The 21,637-nt window shown below is 35.3% G+C and overlaps 1 protein-coding gene across 1 annotated transcript; it reads left to right on the top strand.

The window, feature by feature from the left end:
- The first annotated feature begins 639 nt into the window (after positions 1–639).
- LOC132564588 (alpha-(1,3)-fucosyltransferase C-like) lies at positions 640–3,303 on the top strand. The gene is made up of 2 exons (XM_060229238.1): positions 640–663; positions 2,164–3,303. The coding sequence occupies exons 1-2, from the start codon at positions 640–642 to the stop codon at positions 3,301–3,303; spliced, it is 1,164 nt and encodes a 387-aa protein (XP_060085221.1).
- Positions 3,304–21,637: the final 18,334 nt, after the last annotated feature.

Below are 21,637 nucleotides of genomic sequence, written 5' to 3'. Positions count from 1 at the left end.
GTTGACGGGGTCCGTAATAAAGGACGTTAAGCCCGTTAGATAATGAATGTTGACGGGGCCCGTAATAACGGACGTTCAGCACGTTAATTAATAAACATTGACATGATTCGTCTAGGATATGAGCACCGTATGCGCAATTCAATGCCGTAGTCGTCGAGACAAAACATGCATATCTGGTAAACATTCTACTTGTTTTAGCCGCGTGATTCTTCGAGATTCTTTACATGCATGTTGATGTATGTCATGTTCAGGTTTCCTTTGCAGAATACAGTTCTCCTATAGAAAGGCGGCTGTGCCGCTTTCTCACGTCCCGTATCTTCAAACCAAATTATTTTCCTACAATGTTATTTTAATTTTGTTCTTTGGATAGATACCTCAAGATGGATGTCAGCTGTGATGATCTATAGGTAACAAATCCATTCGGACGCCGGACAGACAAAAATAATATCCCGCTCCAAAGTCATACGGACAGATGTTAGTCAGGATACTTGGTTTAAAGGCGGAAAAATAGATGAACATTACAATCGGACACCAGACCGGTGAAAGGTGAACCTTACACTCGGCCGCAGACGGACAGAAGATAATCAACATTGTGCTCGAATGCCAAACCAGGAGTAGATACATTCCACACCGTAAAAAATGACTGACAACGCAGTGTTACAGGTAAGTCGGTAATATTGAATTGTTTACTAATAACAAGAAACCCAATGTGATTGCATAATTTACTTTTTATTCCATATTAAACGACCTTTTACATCTGGGACCTTTAAAACAAGTGTTAAGGCAGCAAGCTTGCAGTTTAACAGATCAATTCCTACAACATGCGGAGTTTCATTAGAATGAGTTTCAGGCATCAAGCATTAAAGCTTATTTATTCTAGAACGCTCGTTTTCATTACCAAAATATGTACAGGAAATAACAACTAAAGTTTGATATTTGCTCCACAGCCTTGACCTTTGGTAGTCTTGTGCACGTGATACATCACCTGTCTCCATTTACATTTGATAAGTTCATGTTAACAAAACAAATTACTAGTTTAAAGAGATAGAAAAAAACTAACCTTGACATTTGACCTTGGATCTCACTATAACCTTTACCTTAACTGTTATTAAAATGACTTCAGTTTTTGTTTACAGCAATATTTTGCGTAACTCTAACCAAATAAAGAAATTGCTTGTATGTACTATACATAAAGTTATATGTCTTATTTGATATTTGACCAATAAAATTCGGATTTATGTATAGGATATTTGGCGTTCTACTGTACATGTTTTGAATCGAAATGCCCATCATCAAACATAGTTTGGTATCAAGATTTTAAAATTTACCAAATGGATGAACAGCGCTGACTGGCATTTGCGATTATTCCAGCGTCAGCATGCCATTCTATGTAGCTTTAAAACATCCATCTATGAATGGTGTAAGAGCACATAACCATACACGTACACATATGCAACACATAACCATACACGCACATATATGCAACACATAACCATACACGTACATATATGCAACACATAACCATACACGTACATATATACAACACATAACCATACACGTACATATATGCAACATATAACCATACACGTACATATATGCAACACATAACCATACACGTACATATATGCAACGTATAACCATACACGTACATATATGCAACACATAACCATACACGTACATATATGCAACATATAACCATACACGTACATATATGCAACATATAACCATACACGTACATATATGCAACACAGAAATTATTATAATTACTTCTAGAGACACATGGAGGAGCTGTCCTACTGACAAACATATATTGTATGTATTTATGTCGAATGTCTTAGCGAAAGCTTACGTTAGTAATATTAGTTATTTTTACCATGTTCTATCCGAGTTCTCCTAACTGGATTAGTATAGATAAACTCGGATAAGATCATCTTACTACCTATACATAAATTCTGAATTTTATTGGCTAAACGAAGTTATTTTAATGTGAAAATAGCTTTCATTGGCAATATGGACCAGAAAATGCAAAATGTCGATTGTGTTTAGACACCCCCTGAATTACACTTTTAGAGACCCCAGTGTCCACATGACATATCGAAGATAAATAATCATTGGTAATGTGTGATATGTTGTGACTAATCATCATCTTCTTTTCTTTCACAGACCAGAAAGTATGTTCTGTATTATGGACTGTCATTGTTTGTCCTGATCGGGTTTATTGGCTTCTTCTACATTGACGCACAGAAACGATCCTGGATTTCACTGATACCAGCTGAAGTAGGCTTTAGATATATCGGGTACAGTTCGGAAAAGAATGACACCAATCTTACAACAGAAACTGTTAAATACGTCCTATATTGGAATGTTCCACTGTCGGGAGGTTTGGAAATGTTCAATGACTGTGACTACAAATGTGAGTTGACAACAGATAAATCAAAGATGGCTTCTCAGAATGCCGTGATATTCCACACTCCATACTTGGGAGGAAATGTTCCTGCTAAATCTCGCGGTCAAGTATGGGTTTATTACGGCGTCGAACCGCCACCTATAAGTCATAATTTGAAGAGATGGCAGCGGGTGTTCAATTGGACAATTAATTACCGTCGAGACTCCGACATATTGTCTCGGTATGGCTCATTCGAGAGCAAACATTTAAACTCTAGAAACAGAACTGCAACTGATATAGGTGAACTGTCCATTCGAAAAAATATGACCGCAGCCTGGTTCGTCGGTAATTGTAATACACACGGAAGGCGGGAGACATATGTGAAAGTACTGCAGAAACACATGGATGTAAGCATTTATGGCCGATGTGGAAATCTGAGGTGTAAAGAAAAGGGGCGAGCGGCTAATTGGGGTGAAAACTGCCTACATAATGTAGAGAAGGATACACGCTACTACCTGTCCTTTGAAAACTCTCTTTGTCGCGATTATATGACAGAGAAAGCTTTTAAAGTCTTCAAAACGCATTCGTTGGTTCCTGTTGTTCGCGGGGGAGCAAACTATTCTATGTACCTCTCTCCGGATACATTTATCGACAGCTCTAGATTTAAAGATGCTACAGATTTATCTAAATACTTAGTTAAGATGAAAACTGATAAAACAGCTTTCACTCGTTTATTCGAAAATCGAAATCGATACCAGACAAAGTACAACGATAACTGGGGATCGAAACCATTCTGTGAGATATGTAGAAGACTACATAATCCTGAAAAATACAGAAGAATTTATGAGGATGTATCGGTCTGGGTTAGAGGAACAGGCGACACGGCGTCTTGCAGGAAGCCTACTGACCTCACGTAATCTATTTAAAACTATAATTTGAACATAAATGTTGTTTAAAACAGAAATTTTACTTACGTATGCACAGTAATGAAATTAACGTACAGCAAAGAAAACCAAACAGCTAGATACAGTCGAATTACAAATATTGCGATGGTGTACAGAGCTAGTTACTAATTAATCAAAAGTCAAAACTTATCTTTTTGTGGAAATCCTCCAAATCAAGAGGAATTCATAGATTGTTCAGAAAACAGGCTATCTGAAGAATACTCCAAGAATTGTTTCCTCACTGGGTATATATAAGTGCAAGTCCACATGGCACTATCACTAAATCACTGTAAAACTCCACACTTCACAGACTGAAGTCTCAAATTTAGCTCACCCAAGGCGTTAATACTTCAAAAGGCAGCTCAGGCTCAGTTCCATCAGGTTTATATACACTAAAGGTTTCTAGAAAGTTCCTTTCTGGATAATTCTAGACTGGCAGGTACCTAGCTTGTTTACATTTGTCTTTAGAAACATCCGGAAACATAAAAGTAATTCTAATAACCGAGCTTTCTAGATTTAGAAACTTCCGGAAGCACACAGGTCATTCTATTAACCGAGCTTTCTAGAAAAATCTGTCTACTATCTACACATATTGTGACAAATTATTAAAACAAGTTTTTTTTTAATGAAAACAATCAATATGATATAATGAATGTAAACACAGCACATCTGAATTTGGATTAATACACAGCATTTATATACAACAACAGTAATGCACTATATCGGCTAGAAACCGATTCCAGCCCTCAATGTGTTACGGAGAGGCCATTTTGTCCAGCTGTATCACGAGATTACATTTAACATTAAATTTTGAGTACACATTTCAACAAATTTGTATTCTTTTTCTTTATACACATTTTTACGTCCTCCAGGCATGATTTGAGATCCAATCAGTCCATCCTCGATTGCCAGTGTTTTGCAATGTCTCATTGATTGTTTCTACGGAGGTCCAAAGATGACTATTTCATGGCTCATTTCTGCTTCGAATTAATTAGTATAATTCCAATAATGTTTATGGGTTTCTTTATATCTGGTAGCTCCCCGGGAACTTTCCCTAGAGGCCAACTTTTTTTTTTTAATTTTAATTTTTTTTGCACATTTTTCAACATGAATGACATTACAAAAAACACACAATGGCATATACCCACACAATCACACAGATCAATACCATCCATCATCATCGTGAAACCTGGTGATGACAAAATCATGATCATCATCATCAGCAGCATCATCTTCATCGTCATCAATATCATCACATCATCATCGTCATCATCATCATCATCATCATCATCATCATCATCATCATCATCATCATCAAACATCGATTATTGTCATCCTCATCATCATCATATATACACTGCCAATATTATATTTGATTATGTACACATACACCCACACACACACTCACCATAAACCACGCATGCACACACACACACATTAGGAGAGAGAGAGAGAGAGAGAGAGAGAGAGAGAGAGAGAGAGAGAGAGAGAGAGAGAGAGAGAGAGAGAGAGGGGGGGGGGGGGGGTCTGATGGTAGAATGTTGAAGACAAGAAATGATGATATTTTTGTTGTACAATTGCAAAAACTACTTATTTGAAACTACTAATATGTGCTTCTAAAATATTCGGCTAAGACAGGGGCATCAAGAGATCATGAGTAGTAAAAATTTAAAATTGAATTGTGGAATTTGAAAGACTACAGGTTAAGTAATTTCTCCCATTTTTTCCATTCGTTATCAAATTGTTGTTTTTATTTGTCCTCTTTACCTTTTACAATATATTTCTGGATTGAATAGTTTTCTTTAATTATATTTATAAGAACATTTATATTTAGAGAGTTGTGAAAACATCTCATTCTATAAATGTACTATTTTATGATTATGACAATTTCATTGTCAACACGATTACTGGGAAGAGAGTTCTGAAAGAGAAAGCCAAAAATAAACGCTTTTTTGTTTACCGAGAAAGGGATTAATAAAGCTTCTAATAATGTTTTAAAGCACTGAAGTAAGTTTTGAACTTCCTGGCACTCCCATAGAACATGGGTAATTGTCTCAGTTTCAGTATTACAGAAAACACAGAGAGGGGAGATAACTAGTCCTAGTTTGAAAAGTAAAGAATTGGTTACCAAGATGTAATGGGTTACTCTGTACTGAAACCATTGAAGTTTTGCACTGTTTGTCACCTGAAATGGGATTCTATGATACTTAGTCCATGATGAGTGGTCAATATCGTCTAACAGTGAGTTCCATTTTTTGGTGCCTGTTGGAATCAATTCTGATTTATTTAAAAGATTATAAAATAATTTTGAACCTTTTCTATCTCTAAAGAACATCTGTAAGTTAATTGGTATGTATGGGTAAGTTATATTAAGTACTTTATGTGTATCGTATGAGGAAATATATTTTTTTTTATAGCCGAGACCAGACCATGATACTCTAGAAAATTAGTGTTTATTCTATATTTCTGAATAAATTCATCAAATGGGTAAAATGTGCCAGTTTCTGAGTTTTTCATCAAATCATTTATGATTATTATGTTACTTTTATACCATTTTTTAAGGAATAGTGTTTTACCTCAACAAGAATTTTACTGTTATACCAAATTGGAACGTTAATTAAGTTTTCCTGAAAGGCTTTAATATTATATTTTAACTGCACTTTATACCAGGCATTTAGAACATCCTGCCAAAATTTATTTTTACACTTGTTTATACAAAGCTTTATATATTCAGTACCACTAACAGCAAGAAGATCTGTATCAATATATGACATTAGTATTGCTTGCCATTTCTCTGTTTTTTGGTAAAGTCTCCTAATCCAGGTGAGTTTTAATGCTTGTATGAAAGCAGTGAGGTTAACCATTTTTAATCCACCACTGGTGTGTGACAGAGGTCAATTTTCATCTCAATGCCTCCGTTAGGAATTGAACCCGGGAGCCTTGGCTTACTAGTCTGACGCTCAACCAATCGAGCTAAAGAGAAGTTCTCTCTAGCCGAGTGGTATATTGCGGCTAGTATTTTACCAGGGTTACATACTCCCCCTCCAGGAAATAACTCGTCCTCGAGTTTCCAGGGGTTAAAGCGATGCTGATGGGTCATGGCTAAGTACTATGCCCGGGTCCCTACATGGGCGCCAATGTTGCAGAGGTCATTTTTTATCTAATTGCCTCCGCTAGGAATCGAACCCGGGACCCCTGGCTTACTAGTCTGACGCTCAACCAATCGAGCTAAAGAGAAGTTCTCTCTAGCCGAGTGGTATATTGCGGCTAGTATTTTACCAGGTTTTTTTTCTTTTTTTTTTAGTTATTCAACTTGTGTGTTTTTGTACAATTTCTCGTGCATTATTCACCATGGATGGAGACAAAATTGGTCCAAGCATTCCAGGATCTAGGTGTTACTCCCAGGTGTGATAGCGCTGAGGACTTCAAGCAGTGGATGGCTGGATATGTGAAGCAGCTAGGTGAGGTTAAGGATGAGAAGAAGGATGTTGAGCGCCTAATCGTTACCCAGAATGCCAGATTACCACCATTCAGCGGAGATCCTACAGTGAAGGGGGAGACAACCTACGATCTTTGGCGTTATGAAGTGGAATGTTTGAGGAAGGACAAGACTATCACACCCGAGGCATTAGGACAGCTAGTTAGAAGATCCCTTAGAGGTAATGCTGGTAAGGTGGCCATGCGACTCGGCACAGATGCTTCTATTGCTGATTTACTAAGACAGTTGGAGTGTAATTATGGTGTCGTTGAGGATCAGGAGGCTCTGATGGGCAAGTTTTACAATGCCAGACAAGAAGAGACTGAGGATGTTGCAACATGGGGATGTCGTCTCGAGGACTTGCTGACGAAGGCTACTAGGATGGAGCCACTTCCTACAGTTAGACGTAACCAGATGTTACACAGCAGGATCTGGAAAGGTCTTAGACCTACTTTGAAGGAATTCCGCAGCAAAGTATGACCTGTGTGCTGGCTACGAAGACTTCAAAGTGGAATTGTGGAAGATTGAGTCAGAGGTGAATGCAGATAAGAGGAAGTTGGCTACTGTCAAGGTGTCTTGTGGTGATATGCCTTCTCCCGATGATCAACGATATGAGAAGTTGGAGAGAATGATAAAACAACTTACCTCAGAAGTCCGGGCGTTGAAGTCCAGCAACAGTAAGCCACCGAAACCCAAGCCTCAACAGCATCAGCATCAACAGCAGCAACACAAGCAGCAACAGAGACAGAATTTCCCGCAACAAGACTTCCAGGGAGATGCTGCAGAAGGATATACAGATGAACCTGAGTGCTACCGCTGTGGACAACTTGGTCACTTACAGTATGGCTGTAGAGTGCGACTGGATCATATCAGGAGACCTAACTTTAGGAGGTCAGGACCTCGTGGACATCAGCAGCAGCATTTAAATGGACAGGGACCAATGGGGAGGGGACACCATTAGGTCAAACAGTACAGAGTCCCAACAAAGATATTTGTCAGGAAAGTGGTGGATTGATTGGATCAGCCAATGAAGTCCAGATTTATGTTGATGGAAACGAGACTCGTGCACTGTTAGACACAGGCTCCACAGTATCGACGGTTGCCAAGTGTTACTATGACTCGAAGCTGTCCCATATTCCTATACAGCCATTAACTTGTGTACTCAACATTGAGTGTGCGGATGGACAATCTCTACCATATGTAGGATTTATAGAGACAACTATAGCTGCTACAGGACTGGCAGGAAGGACATTACAGGACTGTGTTTTACTGGTTGTTCCGGATAGTCCGTACAATTCCAGAGTGCCTTTACTTATAGGAACCAACATCCTCTCAGTTCTTTTGGAGGTTTGTCGTCAACAGCATGGTATTCGATTCCTACAGGAAGCTGATCTACATACGCCATGGTTCCTAGCGTTTAGATGTCTAAGTTCGATGGAAAAGGACCTAGCGAGGAACAATTTCAGACTTGGGATTGTGAGAAGTTCGGAAGAGAAGAACATCAGTGTACCACCCAACAGTTCTGTGATTGTCAAGTCGTATGTTGATAAGGAGATGCCATATCATCCTACCTGTGCCCTATTACAGCCAGCAAAGGACTGCATCACATCTCAGCCGGACTTGGACTTGAACCCTGCTATGATCAACTATCACTACAAGGGTAATAGGAGTCTACGGGTTCAGCTATTTAACATGTCCACTCACACCATGGTCACCTCGAGCTGTTCTCTGTGAGATTACTCCAGTCAACATGGAGGATAAAGAAGAAATTATAATCTGTATGATTTTTTTTGTTTTTGTTTTTTGTTTTTTTTTGACGACACCAAAGATATCCGGAATTCAGGTCCGGCATAACGTTAGAATACTACTTCCGGTTTCCGGCATCACTAGTCATAAAGGTTCGAGCAGGGCAGTAATGTTGACAGAGATCGATTTTAGCGGTATAAGTACACTAGAGGAATGTAGAAGGGGTGATCGGAATGTAGGTAGATTGGATGCTTTTCTCTGGCACAGTATCATTAGCACAGCTAAGTTAACTCATGGTTAATTTAAAAGTTCTGTCTATGAATGTAAGGGGTTTGTACTCTGATCAACATAAAAGACGGGATGTGTTCCATTGGTTGAAACAAAAAAGAGCAGATATTGTTTGTTTACAGGAAACTCATTGTACTAATAAAGTTGAAAAAATTATGGGAAAGGGAGTGGGGGTATCAGTGTGTTTTCAATAATATGAACTCTAGATCTGCAGGTGTGGCTATTTTGTTCAGAAATCCATTTAGTTACACTATACATGGTAGTAGATTAGACCCAGTAGGTAGGTTTATTATTTTGGATATGTCTATTAATACTAATAGGCTAATACTGACATGTATATATGGGCCCAACCTAGATAAACCTCAGTTTTTTGAAAACATTAGTGAAACGTTGAAAACTTGGGAAGGGTATCCTATGATTATATGTGGGGATTGGAGTTCTGGACAGGGATATGGACACTCATAATATTGTAAGAAATAACAACCCTAAATGTCAGTTAAGCATTCATAATATTATAAATAGTTTTGATCTTGTTGATCCTTGGAGGAATTTTTATCCAGAACAGAAAACTTTCACTTGGAGGCAAAAAACACCTATCCGGCAAAGCAGATTAGATTATTTTTTAACTACAAGTGATATTTTTACAAAAATTAAAGCCACGGCAATTCTTCCAGGTTACAGAACTGATCACACGTGTATTTCTTTAGAACTAAATCTAGACAATATACAAAGGGGAAGGGGATATTGGAAGCACAACATCAAACCTTTTAGGGGAAGCAGAACATGTCAGGCAGGTTAAAAACTGTATTAATGAAACTATAGATGAGTACATCACAACTGGGGACAAACAGAATCTTGAGTTCACCACTTTTCGGATAAATGGCCTATTATTATTTGAAATATTAAAAATGAAAATACGTACACTAACTATTTCTTTCTCTGTACATAAGGTTGAGAATAGAAAAAGACAGGAGAAAGCTCTAGTGATTTTTTTTTTTGAGCACTCAGAATAGTATCAGCATGACGTTCAGCGTGACGTTCTTCGAATGTCTACGTTCATTCAGAATGTTATAAGCGTGACGTTCTTTAAATGTCTACGTTCATTCTAATATATTAGCATTAATTAACTCAAACATTAACAGGACCAATATACAAAGTAAATACTGAGACAGATAGACAGCCATAAAGTCAAAGACACAGACAACACAAGGAGACAGAGAGACAGAAATGTAGGCAGTCAGACACACAGACAGACACACCCTGACACACCGACAATCAGAGAAACAGACAGACAGACATGCACACAATCATAAACATAGACAGCCACACTAGCAAACACATGACAGTCAAATAAACATACAGCCACACAGACAGACATCCTGACACACACACCCTAACATACACAGACAGACACATAGACTGACATACTCACAGACACACAGATAAATCACATACGGCCTTCCATGAAAAATGAAACGATAAACATGCGGACGACAGACAGATTGCGTTATCATCGGTTACAAGTCACAAATATTAAGATACACAAAAGAACGGTATACATAACAGATCCTAATCATAGACATATATGATATATGATAATTAGTCTAATTTTTTAACTACACAACAGATGCATAAGAGAATTAACAAGTGTTATATTACATGTTTTGGAACTTCTCAAATCACGTCACATCAACTCTTTTTTTTTTCTCTCTTCATCACAGTGCTCGTTTTATACTTTTAATTGTAATCCTGTTCTTTACAAATGAGTTGTTTATTCAATATATATGTTTAAACATAGCTTGACATTTAACTTGTAATAAAAGAATGCCTCTTTCATTGATCTAGTATCTTATTAAGTATATTTTGTGCATATTCAATAGGCAATGTTTTCTTTTTATTGGACTTTACATATAAAATTAGATTGCTAACTATTACTGATTGAACTTTCTTCTGCATTTGATTGATACTATATTTAATACTATTATGTTTTATATCATTTCTACATTTCCACATTGTCCATTTGAATGCAATTAGCGCACTATTAAATAAAATAGAAAAGATACCTTTTTCCAGATAGCCCAGAGCTAATATTTCTGGAGTCAAAAGTTCATTCCTAAAACTTGGGAACTTCACAAATATTTTATTTCTGCATTGAATAAGGACAGATTTTACAACGTTACACGAGAAGAAAAGATGTAAAATATCCTCTAATTCTGTCTTACAAAAATGACATTTTCCGTCTGAATTACTAAATTTACTTATTTTTACTTCAGTATAAATGACGTTGTGTATACATTTCCATTGCAATTCCTTCATCTGTGTTGTCGTAAATGTTAATTCTATGTTATCCCAAACCAGTTCCCAGTCAAATTGTTTTTGAAAAGTTTGTTCCCATTTCAATTTGCAATTCGGTGTCAGATTTTTATTCAGTGTATTCATGATGATTTTAGGTTTTAATTTTCTCATAGTGAGCGGTTTCCCATCTCTTCCAATAATATTTAGGTTACTATCAATAATAGGGTATAAATAATCATTGTTCTCTCTGTTGTTCCCCTTTAACTCATCTAACCATACTATTGGAAAAGCATTTTTTAATCTCGATAACTCAGACATACAATTTCGCTTATCTGTTAACAAAGAGTATATATCACGGTCTTTTTTAAAATTCTTGTTTTGTACATCCCATATATCGTTGACTGTACAGATGCCACTTTTCGTAAATGAGGTAAAAAATAAAGGTTTTTCATTAAATTGAATAAAGTGGTTACCGAATAGCGGTTGTTTAAGAATCTCGTTTCTGTTTACATGTCTTAAATTTAATTTCTGATAAGTTGACCATGATTCTAACAGTTTTTTATAAAACAATGGAAAGTTGGATAGGTTCAACGTACGTATGTCCGATAGTTTACAAACAAAAAACTCGATTCTGTATTTGTTATCCAAAGACCTAAGCCAGTGTTTGCCTATCGCGTTCCATGTATCAGTGTCACTTTTTAATATTTTGTACATAGATTTTACCTGTATACTAAAAACAAAATCTTTCACATCTATAATATTCATACCTCCTTCATGATAATGCTTTGATAATATTTTACGATTCACTAAGTCTTTTCTTCCGTTCCAAACAAAATTCCAAATTAACGAATTAATACTTTTAATATACTTTTCAGGTATACCTCGAGCTTCTGTCTCAAAGGCAATTAAGGAAAAGATAAGAGATCTTATAATTAGACTCTTGCCATATAAAGTTAAATGTCTACTTTTCCATACTTGTATACATGCTTTGATTTTCTTTATTTTCTCTTCCCATATCGCATTATTATCTATATTATAACCGTGATGTACACCTAATGTTTTTACATGTTTTTGTGTCCATGAGATATTGCTGTATACGGGTTCTTTATTCTTCCATCTACCTAAATATATTCCGGTAGTTTTTTCTAAATTAATTCTTGAACCAGACGCTGATTGATATACATTAAGCACTCTGAATGATTCTTCAATTGATTGTTCGTCAGATTCAAGGAGTTGCGTATCGTCTGCAAACATATTTATTGCAGTTTCTGTATTATCAGGTAATTTGATTCCTTTTATATTTGGGTTCGCTCTAATGGCGCATGCCAGTGGTTCCGCCTGAAGAATATACAAAATTGGTGCAGCCGGACAGCCTTGCCTCGCTGACCGCGATATAGGAAAATATTTACTTACAAATCCATTTGTTTTGATACATGTCTTAGCATTTTGTTGGTATTATTACGATGTACCTATTATTTTTATTTTAAAGGCCGTGGGGTCAAGGTCATGTTCAATGATGAAGTTGCAATTCAGTGTAATGCCATTCATGGTAACCGTGGTGACGGCGTTTTCATCGATCAGGCTTCTGATGTATTTGTCCAGGACAACAGTATCACATGTAACTGTGGAAATGGGGTTGTGACTTCTAGCAATGGAAATGTAAGTTGTTGTTGTTGTTATTGTTGTTGTTGTTGTTGTTGTTGTTGTTGTTGTTGTTGTTGTTGTTGTTGTTGTTGTTGTTGTTGTTGTTGTTGTTGTACACTGTTTTTCTTTCATAACCTTCCCAGTATTACTGCCTAGACACTTCTGCAACCATTTTGTGGTGATTTACCTCCAGAAATTCTCAACTATTGTCATAAAATTTGAAGTATTCAGCCTATAGGGAACAGCATAAACTGTCTTGAATATAAACAGTAATTTGTTATTAATCAACAAATTTGAAAATCAGGATTTGTAATCAATGATTTAAATTGCGAAAGGAAATTAACACATTGTACCATTTGTAACTCTGGTAAAATGTCACCATTTTGAGAAGCAAGTATTTGTCCAGCAAAACTGCAATTGTTTTGTGGGAAAACCTTTGTAAGAGTGCCACCATTTAATTGTACCATGTATAACCTTGTTATACTGCCACCATCTGTCAGAACAGCTCATATCTTCGAAGCTACACCAGTGAAACTTGTCAATGGTTTTCATTTTATGCTTATACACTAATCATGTCCACTTTACAAAGTAATGTGTAGTTAGACACAGCTTTTTTTATTAAAGTCCATGATATGTAAAAGGGGCCACGATGATTGAGTGGATAAGGTGTCTGACCATCTTTATCACCACCCATCTACCTCTGGGTCGCAGGTTCGAGGCCTACATGGGGCAGTTTGCAGGTACTGGTTGTTTTTCTCTGGAAACTCTGGCTTAACGCCACCATCCAAATTGGCACATCCTTAAATGAACCTGGCTTGTTAATGGAATGTAAAGGAATAATTATATAAACCATGGCTTAAAAAAAATGTTTTTCAGGTTTACATTCAAGGAAATGGAATATTTGACAACAGAGACCACGGGATTTCCTGTCAGAGTGAGGCTGATATTTCAACCAATGATATTGTTGGAAATCAAAGGTGTGCTGTACTATTACAAAAGAATGGATCTATCTTGGTAAGTTTAAGTTTATCTCATACTTCTTCCTAGTAGATCAGTAAATTCAGGGTTGACAATTCATTGACACATTTTTGTATAATAGATATGTATTACAGTAGTTTATTAGAAAAGTGCTAGATCTGTTGCCTTTATTTGGTGCTAGGTAATCAGTTTTTCAAAACTACAACTTTGATTACATACTATGGATTTGTCATTTTCTGGGTACGACATTAGGCACATTATGGGACCTATCCAAAGTTACCTTGTTGATCTGACAATGAATCTGTGCCTTGTACATCAATGATTATGACCTTGTTTAACATTAAGTCTCTGCCTTGTATAACAATTGTTATAGCCTTGTACAACATTGGGTATGGCCTTGTATGACATTGGGTATGGCCTTGTACGACATTGGGTATGGCCTTGTACAACATTGCGTATGGCCTTGTACAACATTTGGTATGGCCTTGTACAACAATGAGTTTCTGCCTTGTACAATAATGGATATGCAGGGCTAGAAAAAAATATTTTCAGCAACTCGTCTGTCGGGCAAGTGAAACTTGAAATTCACTTGCCCAAATCCAGTATTTACTTACCCGAAGAAAAATGGCAACAAAACATAATTTAAGGAACACAAATTTTATTATCAATTTCTATATTAAATGTTTAAACTCAACACTTGCTTTTATTGTTTTACTCATATTTAATTCACTGTTAACGCGAGCGAGAACATTGACTTTTTGACAGTAACTATATATACAAAACAACCTTGTTTACAACATTTGTGGTGACGTAATAGGTTTTCGTGTAGTCTAGATCAGCCCGAGTCTTGACACGTGGTGTAAACAAGGATCCTACGTCAATATATTTGATCGACTATCAGTGGATTTGAATTAGTTTTAAGAGTGTTTAAGTTAATAAACATCATTTATCTAGACAAGCGGATGAGTGGCCTTGTACAACAATGGATATGGCCTTGTACAACAATGGGTATGACCTTGTACAACAATGGGTATGACCTTGTACAACAATGGATATGGCCTTGTACAACAATGGATATGACTTTGTACAACAATGAATCTGTGCCTTGTACTACAATGAGTCTCTGCCTTGTACAACAATGAGTCTGTCCCTGGTATAACAGTAGTTGTGGCCTTGTACAACAATGGATATGGCCTTGTATGGCCTTGTACAACAATGGATATGGCCTTGTACAACAATGGATATGGCTTTGTACAACAATGGATATGGCCTTGTACAACAATGAGTCTGTGCCTTGTTCAACAATGAGTCTGTGCCTTGTACAACAATGAGTCTATGCCTTGTACAATAATAAGTCTTTGCCTTTTTGCCTTGTACAATAATGAGTCTGTGCCTTGTACAACAATGAGTCTGTGCCTTGTACAACAATGAGTCTCTGCCTTGTGCAACAATATTTATGACCTTTTACTACATTGAGTTTGTACCTTGTACAACATTTGGTATGACCTTGTACAACAATGAGTCTGCCTTGTACAACAACGAGTCTCTGCCTTGTACAACAATGAGTCTGTGCCTTGTACAACAATGAGTCTGTGCCTTGTACAACAATGAGTCTGTGCCTTGTACAACAATGTGTATGACCTTTTACTACAATGAGTCTGTGCCTTGTACAACATTTGGTATGGCCTTGTTCAACAATGAGTCTATGCCTTGTACAATAATAAGTCTTTGCCTTGTACAACAATGAGTCTGTGCCTTGTACAACAATGAGTCTATGCCTTGTACAATAATGAGTCTGTGCCTTGTACAATAATAAGTCTTTGCCTTGTACAACAATGAGTCTCTGCCTTGTACAACAATGAGTCTGTGCCTTGTACAACAGTGAGTATGGCCTTGTACAATAAGTCTCTGCCTTGTACAACAATATATATGACCTTTTACTACAATGAGTTTGTGCCTTGTACAACACTGGGTATGGCCTTGTACAATAATGAGTCTGTGTCTTGTACAACAACGAGTCTGTACCTTGTACAACAATGACTCTGTGCCTTGTATGACAGTGAATCTATGCCTTGTGATAAACCTAGCTTCATTGCAGCTTCAGTGGAGAAATACCATTAAATGATATATGGTTGTCCTGCAATAAGCTGAACTCCACTGGATGTTTTAAAGAACATATATGGCTATGAACAGTACTTTAAACTGTTATCATTTCTTTTAGGTTCAACAAAATCGTCTTCAGTCACTAAGTGACAAAACAATAGTTGTTTCAATGGTATCCAAAGGCTGTATCCAAAACAACGAGATTTTCAAAAGTTCTCACAAAGCAATTGACCTGGATTCAGGCTGCAAATGTATAGTAAAAGACAATAGTGTTGTTGGCAGGGAAACAAAGGACAAGAACGGGTAAGATCTGTGTAATAGTGAGGACAGTATAGTGTCTACTGGTGAGAATGCCACTATGCTTCTGTATTTTTATGTTGCGGCAAATACTATTATTGCTGTCAAGTCCATCTCAGTTTGATCAAGTGAAAATCCTCAATCTATAACATTCATTTCTATCCAAAGCATTAGTAAAGATTAAGAAGATCAAGGATTGGTTCATGTTTCATTGTCAGCATAAATTTTTATAGAAGGTAGTCCAACAAACTGTACTTATTGATATGGAAGTTGGTACATTCAAGCATTTACGTATGCTGTTGTGTATGTGTTTGTCCACTCTACAGTAGTAATAAATAATCATTATTTTCTTTCAAAATAAAATTTCATCGTTCCAAATTTATCTAATAAATGTCTCTGCATTCCATTGCAGCCAAGAAGCCAGGATGAATGGAGATTCTGACAAAGATTTCTGGATGTTGCATGATCCTGGACCACGACCTCACATAGAGGCTGCATCTCTGATCAACTCACTGCCTGCCAACCAGGTTACCACGGTAACACGGGTGATGGTACCATCCGCTGGTAACTGTGAGGAAGGGAGCAAACTCTGTGTGATCCTGTAGCTATCTATAGTAATGGATGATCCCGATGTGATTCAAAGTAACTGGTAATCCTGTAGCTATTTATAGTAATCTCGGAGATCTTGGAGGAAACCATTAGAAATTTACCCACCTCAACTGTAGTTAAGGGAAATGAAATTGTCCATTCAAGCTTTGAGAACTAGCATATCTAAAAACATCATGATGTGATTTAGTCTTGAAATGTATTTTTCTGCCTAGTTCAAAAAAGTGGTCAATTATAATATGAAAGTGTTAAAATTTGATCATAGTTCATGTTCACAAAAATGTATATTATAGATACTGGAACAGCAAAATCATGATTAACATTTATTAAAAATTTTTATATCTCTTTTTCAAGAAATAATGTTTGAAGCTACAATATCAGAAAGCATTCAAGATTTATTTGGAAAAGTACTTTTAAAAAACTTTTAGGTTCCTAATTTGAAATTATATCTAGAGAATACTGCTGAAAATGGAATCTCATGATGTCTCCTGAGAATCAAATAATTCGCCGATTTGAAGAGATTTCCAGTTGCTTAGTTTTTCACAAGTAAAGAAGAATTTTGCTGGGACTAGTTTGTTTGGTCATAGTGGAGAGAATTTCACATTAGAGAGATGATAAATTAGAAAGATATTATTGTACCTCTTCAAGATTTTCTTGATGAAATGACAACAGTGATTGTATTAATTAAAAACTGAAGCTAAAATCAAAATATCTTATCTTACTAGCATAGTTGACATTGTTCCATTGGTTAATGTTTGCTTATAGTTATAGTACATTTCATCCTGTTTACAAATTTCGTTATATATTAAATATTGATAGCAGTTCTATCCATCAATAAGCCCATGCCTGGTAATAAGCCCACTATATCATTTGTACCAATTCCCTTTCCCCCTCCCAAAGTTCGGTGATACAAAATATAACTCTGCCTGATTACAAAATCTAGTTTTATATCAAAGTTTGGTGATACTAAAAATGGCTCTGCCTGATTATAAAATCTAGTTTTATATCAAAGTTTGGTGATACTAAAAATGGCTCTGCCTGATTATAAAATCTAGTTTTATATCAAAGTTTGGTGATACTGAAAACTACTCCGTCCTGATTATAAAATCTAGTTTTATATCAAAGTTTGGTAATACTGAAAACAACTCCGTCCTGTTATAAATCTAGTTTTATATCAAAGTTTGGTGATACTAAAAATGGCTCTGCCTGATTATAAAATCTAGTTTTATATCAAAGTTTGGTGATACTGAAAACTACTCCGTCCTGATTATAAAATCTAGTTTTATATCAAAGTTTGGTAATACTGAAAACTACTCCATCCTGTTATAAATCTAGTTTTATATCAAAGTTTGGTAATACTGAAAACAACTCCGTCCTGTTATAAATCTAGTTTTATATCAAAGTTTGGTGATACTGAAAACTAGTCTGTCCTGGTTATAAATCTAGTTTTATATCAAAGTTTGGTGATACTGAAAACTACTCTGTCCTGTTATAAATCTAGTTTTATATCAAAGTTTGTATGTTATTGAACAAGAAATATGATAAAATGTCACATCTACCTTGTGTTAATCATTCCTTTGTTTTTGTTATATAATGTTGACAGGTGTTCAATTCATCATAAAGATCTTGATATTTTTCATATTTTTTTTTTACACTCATTCATGAAATATTGACTGTTTTAAAAATATTATAATAAAGTAGAATAAGAAGGGTGTACAATTGGACATGTATCTGAGTACAGGCAGACAAGAATCCAAAACTTTTTTTTGTAAAAGATATTCTACTGGTACCTGTGTGTAGAACTCTTTCTTTTTTTTTAAGGGGGTACATATCTACTGCATGGTAACCTCTCTCTTTAATCTAATGGTTGTAGTTGATGAGACCACTCATTATATTACAGGTCCAGTACCTGGTAATTGACATTGTTAGAAACACTATACGGTTGTGCCAGTTACATGATAATTATCTATTGTACCTTGGGAAGCAGGACAGAGAGAACTTTGTTTTTTCCAGTTGACTTGTATGTGTTTTCGTAAAAGTGCTGATCATTATTTTCATGACTTGACTATGCTACAGCACACCTTATGCATTCCAGACTGGCTATAACCCACAAACATATCATAAAACCAGTATTCCAATATGAAGTTAATCATTAATTCCTGTGTTGTTATTTTAATTGTTGTTATTCTGAAAACATAACTACAGACTGGAACTGCCAAAGGTTTGCTGTGGTATGATGTGATTTATAAACCTTTAGTGTTCAGTGCTCAAAAGGGATGTTAGCATTAGTGTTAGCTAACACATGATCATAGAAAATGAAACTCATACATGTTTCTCATCCATTGTGTTTTGTTAAAATATTGGTACTGCTGTCAGATAAACTGATCTGATGCTGTTTAATCCTGTATTTTTTGTGGGACTCAAATTTTTTTTTTTTTTTTTTTTAAGAATTTAAAGGCTCACAATTTTGTGGATTGATATTTCTCATGAAATCAAGTAACACTGAAAATAAATTTTAAACTTTTTTATTGGTTTTATTTATGTATGGAGGAATGAACTTGTGGATTGATAACTATAGTCCCTATGTAATCAACGAAAAAGGAATCCTTGTGAAGTTTCATGACTTTATGTAATCGTAATTCCGTCCCGTCATATTTATGTTTACAAATTTAACATTTATTACTATCTATTGCTATATATCCACATTATTACGATAATGTTATGTCTTTCGTGATGGATTATACTTTTCTGTAGTATCAAATAAACAATTAATTAATTTTGACAGAATTAGCATCTGTAAGTTCAACTTTATCATTATACAAATACATTCCTGTGTAACATGATATTTTGAAACATTTTGACATGCCTATGGCCACCTTGTTTAATAAGTAGAATAAGGTACGAGGTGTGACTTGGATACAAAGCTAAATAATCCCACACCAGTTTCCTAAGGATTATATGTTTGCAAATGGCTATTTGATTTTGTCCAATTTATGGTTGTATGTATGTTACATGTTGATGAAATCTGTGATAACAATAGGTATACATATACTGAACTGTTAAGATGTTTACTTAACTTGGCGTTCAATTGTTTTAATGTTTTTATTGACATGTCTTTAAAAAGTATGGTAAATAACTTCACAATTTATATGAAAGATGTCACATTTATGCACATCAGTCCAATTTGTTTTAATGTTGATGAAGCTGTTTGCATTTTCCAGCCACTTCTTGGACTTAACAAATTGTAAGGTATGATTCCAGTTTTGTTAGTAGTTAGTAGTTGGGGGGCGGGGGGGAGCTGTAACTATGCCTGCAGGGATAAGGGCTTGTAGTTATAGTATACCATACAAACTATCATCGCCCAGAAACACTGTTACAAACCCCTGTTAGTGGTACTGATAGCAAAACAAATATCAACAAATATCTATTTTGAATTTTTTATCAAAATCATCATGCCAGATTTTACATTAATTTGTCGTTAAATATACCAATGATACATGACATTTGGACATATTCATGACTTTACATGACATACGTCATTTATTTAAAGACCACTTAGATATAGATATACTACAATGTGTTTATAATCTAACACCAGCGTTCATGTATTTTTGAATTTATTAATTAAATTGATCAATTCTTTGTAATTTACCAAATTTTAATCTCGAATGAAATGAATAGTTTTTTTTATAATTATTTAGTAGTACATCAGCACTCCTGTGTTAGATTCTCAATTCATGACATGACATTACACAGCCTTGACTTATGACGTCATATATAATGATTTGACATCAGATATTATGACTTGAGATATAACATGACACTTGTTTAAATACTTGTTAAGGATATGACTTACAGAGTTTTCATTACTACATGTAAAAGAGGTGTGAAGACACTTAACGTTTTTATACGCCTAGCGATGTGTATCCTGCCAGCTAAATTTTCTTTTAAAAAAAAAGTTGCTGTTGACGTTGTTCTCTAGACATTAGTAGATAATACTAGTTACTTATTTGTTTTTGAAAAAAGTAACGTTTCTGTAGGAATTTGAAAAATTGAATTTAACATAAAAATCCTCAAGAATAAGCTGGGTTTTTTTTTTTTTTTAAAACATTTAATTAACATCTTATTTACTAGTATCCATGTTCAAGTATCTTTTTATTTTTGTTTTTTCATCATTGTAACATGATGGTTGTAGTTAACGAGAAAATATGTCTAGGAATATAGATCTTGCTTTGTGAATTCTATATGAGTTTAATGCATTTTACTTTTTATTTTATAAATTACTGAAGAATACAATTTTGATACCCTCCAACAGGAATTATGTCCCTGTCGTTTCATGGTCAGGGCCATAAAGCGATGCACTTGGCCATTTTTTCGTCATAATTTTGTTCCTCTTGGTAACTTCTTAGAAATGTAATTTGGTATGTAGTTGTATGTGATGATATGCAGGTCAAATTTTGATGTAATCATGGTGAATTTACTTTTCAAAAGTTATGGCCAATTAGCTTTTAAAAATGTTGATTAATATTTTCACAAAAATTGTATGACTAAATTGGAGACATTGCCTGAATCTTATGGAAATTAAAAGTAACAGAAAAAGTAATGAAATGATAACTGGGGTGTGATTTAAAGTGACATCACCTCTGATGAAATTAAAAACCAGGCCAACTTGTAATCTACTTTGATGACTATCCTTAGTCAATGGACAACTTGCTCTAAAACATGTACAACGAAGTCAACAACAATAAAAAGCTTCTAATTTCACTCAGCAACAGAGGCATTCATATCACTGCAATACATCTATTCTTTATTTTTTTTTTTTTTAAATAATATCCTCAGATATTTTAGGATGTAAAGATCCTGAAAACAATG

This window comes from Ylistrum balloti, unplaced genomic scaffold (assembly GCF_031769215.1).
Source record: "Ylistrum balloti isolate Yb309-2 unplaced genomic scaffold, AGI_CSIRO_Ybal_v1 Utg372376, whole genome shotgun sequence".
Lineage (NCBI taxonomy): Eukaryota > Metazoa > Mollusca > Bivalvia > Pectinida > Pectinidae > Ylistrum > Ylistrum balloti.
The sequence above is the reverse complement of the archived record's forward strand: the minus strand, read 5'-3'. Positions and strand labels throughout refer to the sequence as shown.

Bases quoted from the DNA above. Each gene is read 5' to 3' on its own strand.
- LOC132564588 (XM_060229238.1), top strand. From the start codon at position 640: ATGACTGACAACGCAGTGTTACAG. The intron at 664-2,163 runs GTAAGTCGGTAA...TTTCTTTCACAG, and splicing joins CTGACAACGCAGTGTTACAG to ACCAGAAAGTATGTTCTGTA.